Source organism: Callorhinchus milii, unplaced genomic scaffold, assembly GCF_018977255.1.
Source record: "Callorhinchus milii isolate IMCB2004 unplaced genomic scaffold, IMCB_Cmil_1.0 Scaffold4, whole genome shotgun sequence".
Taxonomy (NCBI): Eukaryota; Metazoa; Chordata; class Chondrichthyes; order Chimaeriformes; family Callorhinchidae; genus Callorhinchus; species Callorhinchus milii.
The window spans coordinates 74,438,937-74,451,617 of NW_024704745.1; the positions used below are offsets into that span (position 1 = coordinate 74,438,937).

General features: G+C 42.4%; 1 protein-coding gene across 1 annotated transcript; it reads left to right on the forward strand.

The window, feature by feature from the left end:
• The first annotated feature begins 4,143 nt into the window (after positions 1-4,143).
• On the forward strand, positions 4,144-12,153 carry LOC121848923 (transmembrane protein 272-like). Its single transcript, XM_042334693.1, has 4 exons — positions 4,144-4,201; positions 5,268-5,327; positions 8,232-8,314; positions 11,716-12,153. Exons 1-4 carry the CDS (start codon positions 4,144-4,146, stop codon positions 12,076-12,078), a joined length of 564 nt encoding a protein of 187 aa, XP_042190627.1. The 3' UTR covers positions 12,079-12,153.
• Positions 12,154-12,681: the final 528 nt, after the last annotated feature.

A 12,681-nucleotide genomic window follows, 5' to 3' on the forward strand; every position in this document is an offset into this window, starting at 1 on the left:
ACATGGGGTCAACTTCCATATGTACGTGGACGACACCCAAATCTGTTTTTTTTNCCGCTAGTCGCAAACCCAGCCCTACCGTTGTTCTGGTTGTCTGCTTGTCAGATATCAAGGCCTGAATGAGTGCCAACTTTCTGGAGCTGAACATGGACAAGATGAAAGCTATCGTCCTTGTCTGCCATCAGTGTCTTACATCTGTGGTTCTGATTCTTCCCTGCTTATCCCTCAGACTCACCAAACCTGTATGTAACCTTGGCATCAACTTGATCTCCAGTTATCCTTCCTATTCCACATCCAGAACTACCTTCCTCCATCTCCACTTCATTGCCTGCCTTCACCTCAACTTACTTCAAATGCTGCTGAAGCCCTCATTCATGCTTTCATCACTTCTGCTATTTGCAGAAAACATTGATTTCAAGATCCTCATTCTCACTATCACATATCTTCATGCCCAGGCAACTTTCCAGCCCTCCGATCTGCTCACACCCACACCCTTTGCTTAGCTGGCACCGGTCTACTGCACGTCCCCTCCACTCCACAATTGACCAGGGTGCTTTGAACCACTGTGGCACAAATCTCTGGAGCTCTTTGTCTCAATCCCTCTGTCTTGTCCTCTCTTTGCCCATCTTCAAATCATACCTGAAGATTTTCCTCTTCGACCGCACCTTCGGTCGCCTCCCCCACCTTACCAGCTCGGCGTCGAGTCACACCACTGTCGAGGTAGGCAAAATCATGAGGGGTTTTGACAGAGTGGAAACATATTTACTTATTTAAAGCCTCGGTTTACCTAGCAGTAAGTGGGAACCCAGTTGTTAGTTGATTGGCGGATTGCTTTCCAGGAGTAATTATCCATTTGAAAGAAAAAGTATATTTGGTCACTCAATTCACGACTATTTGTGGAACAATTGGCTGCCGTATTTCGCCCACAGAATATAAGTTCAGTACACTTTACAGTATATCCTGTGAAGTGCTTTGAGATGTCTCAATAACGTGATAAGGCACTATATCAAATACAAGAATTATTATCAAACACAAAATACTGTGGATTCTGGAAATCTGAAACAAAAACAATAGTCGCTGGGAACACTCAGCAGGTCAGGCAGCATCTATGCAGAAAGGAAAGTGAGTCAACGTTTTGGGTCCACAACCCTTCGTCAGCAAGGATTATTATTATTATTTCCAGTAGTAGAAGAGTCAGTGACTAGGTGCCATAGTTATGACAGTAAAAGTTTGAAGCACAGCCTCCGTTAGAGGGGTTGAGGGATGTGCAAAAGGGTAAGCCGGCTGAATGAAAGGGGCAGGTTGAGGAGTGGGGTGTGAGAAGGTTCGAGAGGTAGTATCAGGAAAAAAGCAAAAGGAGAATTTGTTTCACTAAGTGAGTTGATGGGATGTGGAATGCCCTGCCAAGTCAAGTGGTAGAGGCAGAGCCCATTGTGGATTTCAAGAGGAGAGTAGACAGGTATATGAAGGATAGAGACTTGAAGTGGTGGGGATAGGGTAGGCAGGAATTGAATGAACAGCTTGCTCTGAGAGTTGGTGCAAACCCAGTGGATCAAATAGCCTTCTTCTGTGTCATAAATTGCTATGATTCTATGATCCACAGAGGGAAGAGGTGGTGGGGATATAGGGAAGGGAGTCCAATATGTAATAATTCTAAGAATTACTAATAATAATCTTTACATTTGGCACAGCATCTTTTACATCGAGAGAATGTCCCAAAGCGCTTCAAAGGATACACTGCAAAGTGCAGTGATTGTGTATTTTGTGGGCAAATGCCAATTTGCACACAGAAGTGTCCCACAAACAGCCATGCAGTGAATGACTCCAGGTGCTGTATTGGAGTTAAAATCTTAGATTGTGTAAAATCTATGTCCGGATATAGGACTTAAACACACAACCATCTGACTCAGGGGAATGTGCTACCAACTGATCCAGCAGGGCCAATCAGCAATGACATAGCACCTTCCACATAAAACTGAATGTCTCAAAGTGTTTTGCAAAATATAATTGAATAAAAACGAAGGGAAAGTTGTTATAGAGACAAGCAAAGCATCTTACTTCCCTCAGTCTTATCCCATACACATTAATGAGATAAGTAGACGAGCAGTCAATTCATTTGAATTTGGAGGTGAATTTGGATTTGGAGAAGAACATTAACCCAGTTAATTGGAAGAAAGATTCATTCACTTAGCAGTAGAAGGTAATATGCCACCTAAGGAGGTAATAAAAATGCTTGCATCTGATATACTTTAGTACCTTTCATGAGAAGAGGATGTTTCAAAGCGATTCAAAGGATTTACCGTACATTGTAGTTATTGTGTATTTTGTAGGCAAATGCGGCAGCCAATTTGTGCACAGCAAAGTCTCACAAACAGCCATGAATTAAATGACCAATTTTATCTTGGGAATTGTTGGCCAGTATACTGGAAGAAACTCCCAACCCTATTTGAATAGTGCCATTGTAGCTTTAATATCCACCTAAACAGGCAGACAGGAACTTGGTTTAACATCTCATCAAAAGAATGGCACCTCATAAAATGCAGCATTCCCGGAGTACTGCAATGCAGTATCAGCCTAGACTGTTCAAGGTCAAATCCTCAACTTATGGCTTGAGGCTTGCAGCCTATTGACTCAGAGGTGAGAGTACTATCGATGAGCCTGGGCTTATAACTCAGTAAGTAGTGTTTGAACCAAAGGAATTAGAAACATCACAACTATCAGTGATTAAATAGAATGGGGGAAAAAAACTGTAATTAAATCAATAACTACTATTGTTGCAGAAATTCCCTTTAATATGGACCATTTATCTTTAATTTTGTTTTTTTTGTCAAGTTTGACTAGAATAAAAATACTATTTACCCCCTTTCATTTTGATTTAATTATTTTTAATGTGCTGGCTTTTCAAAGAGTTCCATTTACTCCTGTTAGTCCCATTTACGTACTCTTTTCCCATACCATTTAGCAATGTTAGCAATAACACAATCACCCAGACATTTATCTTGAAGTGGAGAATGAGTGTTATATAAACAAGGTTTAAATGCTGGTATTTTTCTGTGGATAGATTTTAGGTTCTAAATTCTACCCAGTCTCAGCCTGTTATATTACCTTGTCTTAAATTGAAGATTGCACAGACTTGCTATGTAAAACCAACTCTTCTACTTTAAAGATGAACTGAAAAATATTCCACAAATTGTGTGATCTTAAATTTTAAGACAAAATGGTCTTACAGGCTAAAACTCAGCAGAATTTCAGTCCTGCCATCACCTGAAGCTTCAGTGAAAAGCAGACAGGGGCAGTAAGGAGGATGAAGGACATACATTTTTTGGCTATTGGCGTTTACCTGCAAAATATAAAGTCACTACACTTTACAGTAAATCCAGTGTTGCACACTTTGAGATGTCCTCCTGATGTGACATGCTGTACTAAATGCAAAGATTATTACATTTAATGTTTTTTATCACTTCTTTATCTCAGTGTGTGTGTGGGGGTGGGTGGTTGGTAGGTGTTTTTTTTCACTGCTGCCTATCACTTTTATAACTCTCCAGAATAGAAAGGCTTTCTTCCTCGAAAATGTCAGCTGGAGTCTTGTTGTCACATTCTCTCAGTATTGTTACTCCGAACATATTTGTTGGCCACAGAAACACTGCTACGTTTTCATGAAGAAAATCACTTTTCTGACACAGCTGACACAAACCATCCTAAAGTGTTGACTTTTCGGGAGAACAGTGGACTTTTAGGGAAAAATATTCCCAAGTAAAGAAAACGAACAATTGATTTATTTACTATAATCCACAACATACGATCAAAGACAAAGAAGATTAATCTTAATAAAGCCAATCTCACCTAGGCTATCAAGGCTGTAACTCACGGGGTTGAAGACTTGTCAGATTTATGAATGAGACAGACTGATCTACTATCAACGGTTTGGCTATCAATGAGTATGTTTCCTCGGAGCCAGTTCAGCTCAAGGTTTAATTTACTTGAAATGGTACAAGACTGAGTGTACCCACCAGATGAGTGTCCGACACAGGCCATGGATTTTTTGGTGGTGTTGGACATGTTCTCAATGTCATGGACCAAGATGGTAATGGTACTTTGATTCTTCATTTATTTTTTGTTTCAGAAACGTTTTAGACTAGAAACATGTCTATAGGTGTGGAGCAGGCCTGCCATCGATGCATCTCAAAGATTGCCAGTAACGGTAAGTACCATTGTATCGTTGGGGTGAAACTTTACGATGTTTCAATAACAACATGCGATTGCAAAGCACCATTCACAAAGGGTAATGCTCTTACGTGCTTTACAATGACAGTGGAAACCCGAACAGCAGTTGGGATAGGATAAGAGTTGACTGAAGGCGTGGTTGAACGATTATGTTATAATAATAATAGATTATGATAATTATATCGATGGTTGTGCTTTCCCCTAAGCTCTGGAACTCCCTATCTTAATCCCTCTGTCTTGCCCCATTTTTATCCATCTTTAAATTCCATCTTAATACCTACCTCATCACCACCACCAACAACAACAAAACAAATTGCACATATATATATATATATATATACATATATGTAGCACTTGTTGAGCTAGGAGGACAACCCAGGGCATTGGACAATAAGGAGTTTGCATCCGAGCTGCGGGTTGGGTTCAGAGAGGGGTGAAGGGTGGAGGGGGGAGAGGGGGTGGAGGGCTGGAGGATCAATCAAAAAGAAAGATCTTGAGATGGGCCTTGAAGGAGGCAAGGGAGGTGGCAAGGAGAAGTGGCTTTGGTCACCTATTGTTCCCCTTCTTCCTTGCTCGGTGTCCAACCATTACCATGAAATGGGGAGATTTCCAGTACCAGAATGTCCCCCAATGCGATAATTATCACAAGAGTTCTTTATAAGACAGCTATCGCATTGAATATTTTTTTTCATCCTTATACTGTGCGCAAATGGCCTCTGCATTTCACCCACAAAATACACAGTCAATCCACTTTACAGTATAATCTGGGAAGTGCTTTGAATGATGTGCTAAGGCACTTTATCAAATGCAAGGATTATTATTATTATTGTTACATTTATCTAGTTGCCTTTTGAAAGCTGATATCACAAGTGGAAAAGTGATGCTGATTTTCACAGTTCTTTAAAATAAATATTCTTTAATTATTAATTAAATGAATGTTTAAGCCTGAAAATGTTCCATTTCTTGCATGTCTTCACTTCCTTCAAATGTTACTCGGATATTGTAATCAAAACAATCTGTGTTTCTTTTTGGATTTCTCCCAGCGTGCTTTATATTTGGACTGTTGGCCTTTCTTGCACTGCCATTATCAATGGCTTTTGTGGGTAAGATTTTCTTTACTGAAAGTTGCATGCTTATTAAAATGAATACATTAATACTTGCACAAGTGGTACCTCTCTAAATTGTACAATTGCCTAAGTTGTACATTCTCCTGAGTCCCATTCAGTTTCCTATTAAAACCACTTACATTTCTTTGCACGACTTGTTTTAATCACCTCCTACCTCATAATGCTGCCCCCCCTACCCTCCATTACTCCCGCACTTGAATCGTGGGAAATGAGATCCTGACCTGTCGATACATGCTCACCTATCGGTTGGCTGCATTGAATCGTTAGAAACATAGTCTTGATCCGTCGACTTATGTGTATGAAAGCTTCATTTCCCAAGGTTCAATGGGATTCTGGTTATCAGATAATAATAATAATAATAATAATAAATTGGTCACTCAATCCACGACTGTTTGTGGGACGCTGCTGTGCACGATTGCTTCGCCCACAAAATATACAGTCAATTCACTTTATAGTATATTCTGTAAATACGCATGAGTATTGTAGATTATTGATTAAATTGCATTTTCTATGACTTATACAATTTGCTTGCAACTCGGACCTTGCGTACGTCATATTAAATGTTACGATTCCGACTAATACAGCTAAAACAAAATTCGGTTAAATATTTCAGCAAAGTGGAGTGTTGTCCGTAAGGGCTACATTTTTAAAGGAATTTGAGAGCGTTGACATTTTCGAGGCAAATTATTTCTTTAATAGGAATTCTCATTACAATTCCTGAGCATGCACAGGCAAAATCTAATCTTTGTGTTATTTTCTGATGTTGGGTGATCGTTTACCACTGAGGGAGGAAAGTTGCTTTTGAAGAAAAACAGAAAAAATTCCTGGGGTCCAATTTGCAGTATTTTTTAACGAGATTCTTAAGTAGGGAATCTGAGTAACACAAATGAGGACTCCTCATGGTAACCAGAAGTACAGCAAAATGACTTGTGGGAACTCTGCGGATCCTCTACAGTGGAGCTACCGCAGGTCAATGGAAATTCAAGCTGGATTTCTTATTAAAAGAATTTCGTAAATTAGATATCCCTGTTTTGTTTCCTTGTATTGTGTTACCACTGTTGTGTCGCCTCTAAGTTTGCAACTGATCTTAACTTGCTCGTGAACATAAACCAATTTAATGATACTGTACAAAGCACGGGCAAATTTCACAGTATGTGTGTAGCTAGGCTGTCCTGCCTAGATTTGGTTGAGAACATAGTTGTATTTCAGTCTAATTGATGAGCCAAACAAGTTGGCCAACCATCAACAGTGCCTTGGATTCACTGTGGACCTGCCAGGATTGGTTAAAGATAATAATAATACTAATCCTTGCATTTGATAGCGCCTTTTCACATTGTTGCAGTGTCTCAAAACGATTAACAGAATATACTATAAAGTGTAATGACTGTGTATTTTATGTGTCTCCTGTGAGGCAGTTCACTCAAAGAGAATATTCTTCAATGTGATTTTCACTTTATTGACCTTGAAAGGATGAATGGTTAAATGCACACATCGGGATTTGAACCCACAATCTTCTGGGTCCAAGTCTGACACCAACATTTTTTTTGATAGTTCGTTATTTTGGTGTCAGTGGATTTTTTTTAAAAAGTTTTTTTTCATGACTGGTATCTATGTTCAGAATTGAATGCTGTAGCGTAGATGATGAGGAATACAGCACTTTTCATATTTAGATACACTTGTGTGTGTGTATACTTGTGCATCTGCCCCTATCTGCCCCACCATCAGAGAGTGGGCTATCAGACATTCTGCTCCTGTTCTCTGGAACTCCATGCTGGAATCCCTCTGACTCGCTCCCTTCCTCAACTCAACCAAGGTCCGTCTCAAGACCTAAGTCCCCTCCTCTTCACCCTCTATATGCGCCCCCTTGGTGACATCATCCGCACCTCAGGCGCTGACAGCATCAGCAGCCAAGGCTGCGCTCTCCATCTCTCTAAGTCAGTCAGGAACCTCGGTGTTCTGTTCGACCCTGAGCTGTCCTTTCTCCCTCATATCCGCACCACAACTGGCACCGCCTTCCATCACCTCCAAAATATCGCCAGCTTACGGCACTACCTCACCCGTCATGCCGCTGAAACTCTGGCCCACGCCTTTATCACCTCAAGGCTGGACTATGGGAACTCTCTCCTCGCCGGCCTTCCCGGCACCTCCCTCCACAAGCTGCAGGTCATTCAGAACTCTGCAGCTCGTGTACTGTCCCGCACCAGGCTTCGTGACCACATCACTCCCACCCTCGCCTCCACTGGCTTCCCATCTCCCAGAGGATCGAATTCAAGATCCTCATCCTCACCTACAAGGCCATTAACGGCCTTGCTCCCTCCTACCTCTCCGACCTACTATCCCCCTACGTACCCGCCCGTACCCTCTGTTCCTCTGGCTCTGGTCTGCTCCACATCCCCCGCCCCAACCGCCCTACCATTGGTGGCCGGGCTTTCAGCCTCTCAGCCCCCAGGCTCTGGAACTCCATCCCCCAGTGCCTTCGCCTTGCCTCCTCCCTTTCCTCCTTCAAGGCCGGTCTCAAGACCTTTCTCTTTGACCGTGCCTTCAGCTCCCCTCTCGATTCTCTACCCCCTCCTCGCTCCCTCCCTTCCCTCCCCCACCCTGACCATTTCCCCCTGCTCGGGTCCCGACCCAACTGTCCAGCGCCTTGGGACGTCCTCTATAAATGCAATCTTGTTGTTGTTGTTGTTGTAAGTCTTTGTCCTCTCCTTCAGTCATATCTCTCCTAGCCATCCCTTTCAGCTCCACCCTCAGCTCAGGTGCCCAGCCAACCGTGTTAAGTGCTTTGAGATGTCCTCCCGATGTGAAAGGCGTTAAGTATATATAAATTATATTGCATTGTGTGTAACTCACCATTAACTCTACGTCAATCGTTTATTCTAGGAATGAAGTTTTTAAACAGTTGCCCTATTCAGCCATCGATTCCATTGTATTTGCTGGTTGGAGGAATTATTGGAAGTTTGAAGGTAGAGTATCAAATTAAAATAAGATGTATTGTTTTGGGTCAGCTGGGTGTCTGGCACATGCGGAAGCCCATCACCACGCTTGAGAGTGTCCAAATCAAACTGAGAGAATCACATATGCATGAAAATGTCCCATTGCCTGGAAAAGAGTGTACACTTTCTCCCCAGAGACACTCACTCTGCTTTCCTAATTGCCTAATTCCAGGAATTATAAAATCTATCTTTCAACATCTCTGTAAACATGTCTTCCTCCCCCAAATTATCAAGCTAAAACTGGAAAATGCAGCCTCTTGAAAATAAAAATAATACAATAAATAATAATCTTTGAAATGATGAACAGCATCTATATCTTTAGGTTTTAGATAATAATAATAATCCTTGCATTTGATATAGAGCCTTATCACATCGTTGAGATGTTTCAAAGCGCTTCACAGTATATACAGTACTGTAAAGTGGCATAATTGGGTATTTTGTGGATGAACACTGAACACTGAAATGTCTGAAAGCATGTCATAGCAAATTGCGTTCAAGTGTAGTGACTGTGCCCACATTTTGTAGGTGAAACGCAACAGACAATTTTGCACACAGCAATAGTCCACAAACAATTATGAAGTGAAAGATAAATTTTATCTGGGGGATTGTTGGCCAAGGCACCAAGAGCAATTCCCTTTTCTTTTTGAATAGTGCCATGGAATTTTTAACGTTCACCTGAACAGGCAGACATGGCCCCAGTTTAATGTGGCATTGGAAGGATAGCACCTCTGACAATGCAGGGCTTCCCCCAGCTCTGCACGGGAGTGTTCAGCAGGGACTGTGAGTTCAAAGCCCCAGTGTGGGTCTTGAAACCACACCTTTCTTACTCAGAGGTGAAAATGCCATCAACTGAGCAAACAGATGTGATAAACAACAACAACAACAACAACATTCCATTTATTGAGCGCCTTTCACGTCGGGAGGACGTCCCAAGGCGCTGCACAGTTGGGTCAGGACCCGAGCAGGGGGGAAATGGTCAGGGTGAGGGGAGGGAGCGAGGAGGGGGTAGAGAGTCGAGAGGGGAGCTGAAGGCACAGTCAAAGAGAAAGGTCTTGAGACCGGCCTTGAAGGAGGAAAGGGAGGAAGCGGCGAAGGCACTGGGGGATAGAGTTCCAGAGCCTCGGGGCTGAGAGGCTGAAGGCCCGTCCACCGATGATAGGGCGGTTGGGGCGGGGGATGTGCAGTAGACCGGAGCCAGAGGAACGGAGGGTACGGGCAGGTAGGTAGGGGGATAGTAGGTCGGAGAGGTAGGAGGGAGCAAGGCCGTGAATGGCCTTGTAGGTGAGGATGAGGATCTTGTATTGTGTTGTTAAATATATGTTGTTAAATATATATAGATTAATATATTTTTCTACAGAGATTAAATATACTGACTAGTAAATTGCTCACAGAGATGCTGTTAAATGCGCTTGTGGGTCGTTCTATTAATTATCCTACTGTTAGCAAGGATATTAGACATTGGATTCAGAATTTGAGGAACTGAGATTACAACCAGAATCTTAAAATCTTGAGCAAATGCTATGTTGCTAAAGGATTATTAGACATTTGAGACCTATAAAATGGAGAGAGGAAAGAGGAGCATATGCAGAAAAGGAATTGGAAATACAAGGGTCCAATTTCCAGTATTTCTTAACAGTATTTCTTTAATAAGGAATCCAAGGCGTGCAGATGGAAACTCCTTCCAGTAACAGGAGGTATGGCACACTGAACCACATGAACTCTCCTCTGACGTGATCTACACCCAGAGCAGAGTTCCTGCAGGTCAATGAGAATTCTAACAGGATTCCTTTTGAAGGAGTCGTGTCAAAGCAAATTTTGCTGCGTGCAAAATTGTCTGAGGTTGTGGGTTCAAGCCTCATTTTGGGACTTGAACTCGTATAGTCCAAGGTGACGCTGCAGCGCAGTGCTGGGGAGGTTGTTGCGTTGTTGGAAGTGTCCTATCTGCCTGTTCGGATGGATGTTAAACATCCAAGGATACTATTCAAAAAGAGAAGGGAGTCTCTTCCACTGTCCTGGCCAACGATCCACCAAATAAAATTGGGCATTCCCATCACGGCTGTTTATGAGACATTGCTGTGTGCAAATTGGCCACTGCATTCATTTACAAAATACAGTCATCACACTTTACAGTGTACGCTGTGAAGCATGTTGATATGTCCTCCTGATGTGAAAGCTGCTGTAATCGAATATAATTGTTATCATTATAAAGGCCTGAATTTAGAATATTTCTCAACCCAGAAATCATATTTAAGGAATTCTGGCAAAAAAAAAAGCTCAAAAAGAGGCAAAGACGAAAAAGAGAAAGGCTTCTCTTCATTGTTAAGAAACTCCATTTGACAAAATACTCCACGTGTTGAGCACACAAGATACAGGAACCAATATCGTTCTTGTTCAATGGTGCGTGAGGATTGCCCTGTTTTGCAGAGACTAGAACCATTTAAAGTGAAAACAGCGAAGAGCCCTTTGCAATACTTTTCAGCAACACTTACTCTATTTCTTATCGATAAGAAGTTAAGTGAGGGGCCATAACCTTTGCTAATAGGAATTACTTTGTTATGTTTCTGACAAGCATGTTGATCATCAGGGGTCTAAATGAACACTAGTGCTCCAAGTCTTGTTACAACATACGGAGGCTTTCGTATAATTCACCAACTAATTCCATTATTTTAATGACTGCTTTTAGCATCTCGGCTAGTGTCTGCCGCCCTGCTAAACCACAAAACCCTGACATCATCTTGAGCTGCTGTAATTGCACATCCCACATCATCACTTTGTCCTCTCAGCACTTCACCACCTCCAATTCTACAAGAGGGTTTTGCTCGGCACTTAGGCAGACGGCAAAACCCTGTTACCTGCATGAAGGCCACTAGATTAATGCAAGTTGTTGCTCTTGAATCAGAACCCATTTATTAGCTGTGCTGATTAAAAGGAATGTGCTAATTGCTGAGTGTTACTTTTGGCAAATACTGTACATGAGTTACAATTTGGCAAAAATCCGCTCCAGCGCAGGATTGATTTTGAAGCCGCTTTTCTGTGCGTTTCTTTCGAGAACATGCGGAAAGCCGATCCAGTTAAGTTGAGAATGGCTTTGCTAGATTCTGGGTGCTCCGTAATTCTGGTTGAACAACAACAACAGTGATTTCCATTTATTTAGCACCCTTCACGTGGGGTAGCATCTCGGAGCACGTAACAGTGGCGGAGTCAAAACCTTAGACCCGAAGGGATTTCCCCCTTCGATAATCTCGAAGGTCTCGATCAGAAAAACCTTTGCAGATCTAGTTTAGAATGAAACACTAGCCTCGAGGTTGTGCGTCTCTCTCCCGATACAAGCTTCTGCTCGTAACTGCTTCCCTGCCTTGTCCGACCAACAGGTGACACTCCTGCTGTACGACTCTGCCAAAATGCGGCACCTTCTCTCCAAGTCCGTCATGATCGGGGACGACGATGACGACGAATATCCGTGGAGGCAAAACCTGCACCGATATTACATCCACGTGACCCTCAGTCTCTTCCTCTTCGTCTGGTTCATCCTGGGAAATTACTGGGTGTTCTCGGCCTACCTGCCCAATTTCATCCCGCCTTTCCACCAGCCCCAGGATTACTGCGACAAAACCGTGTACGTTTTCTCAGTGACCGTCCTCGTCATCAGTCACACAGCCCTGGGCCTGTCGATATTGTGCAGCTGCTGTTTGTTCTCGTGTTCCAAGCAGGGCGAGGATTCAGAGGAGGACTAAACCATGAGGCGGAACCTTCGCCAAAGTCAAATTTGATACAAAATAAAATTCCTGTTAAAAGTACATCTTTTTACAAGTCCGAGCCGCTGTTGCCTGTTGTGCACAAGTCTAAGCTACCGTTTTGTCTTGTGCTCTGTTCTGTAAAGCTGGACTTTACTCTATACATTTGCACCTAAGTTACAAAACAGGACTGCAAATGTTTTAAGCATGCTGTGTGCGAACAAGTGTTTCTGTGCATTTATCTTTCGTGTTTGTTTGAAATTTCTCCTTATTGGCACTTGCATGTGTTTTAGGTTCTGCTTCAACAGTAGAGCAAGTAACTAATCGGAAACGGAATGAGTGTTGGCTTTGGTCTCTGTACAGAGCTGTCTGATCTCAGGATGATCTTCTGGTGACTCAAAACTAGGAGAAAACCCTCTAACAACAAACCCCACAATAGCTCACTGACACTCTCTCCCCCAAAAGACTGTGGATGCTGGATCCATTTAAATTTTCAAGACTGAAGTAGATAGATTTTTGTTAGATAAAGGTATCAAGGGATAAGGAGCAAAGGCGGGTAATTGGAGTTGAGGTACAGATCAGCCATGATCTAATAGAATGGTG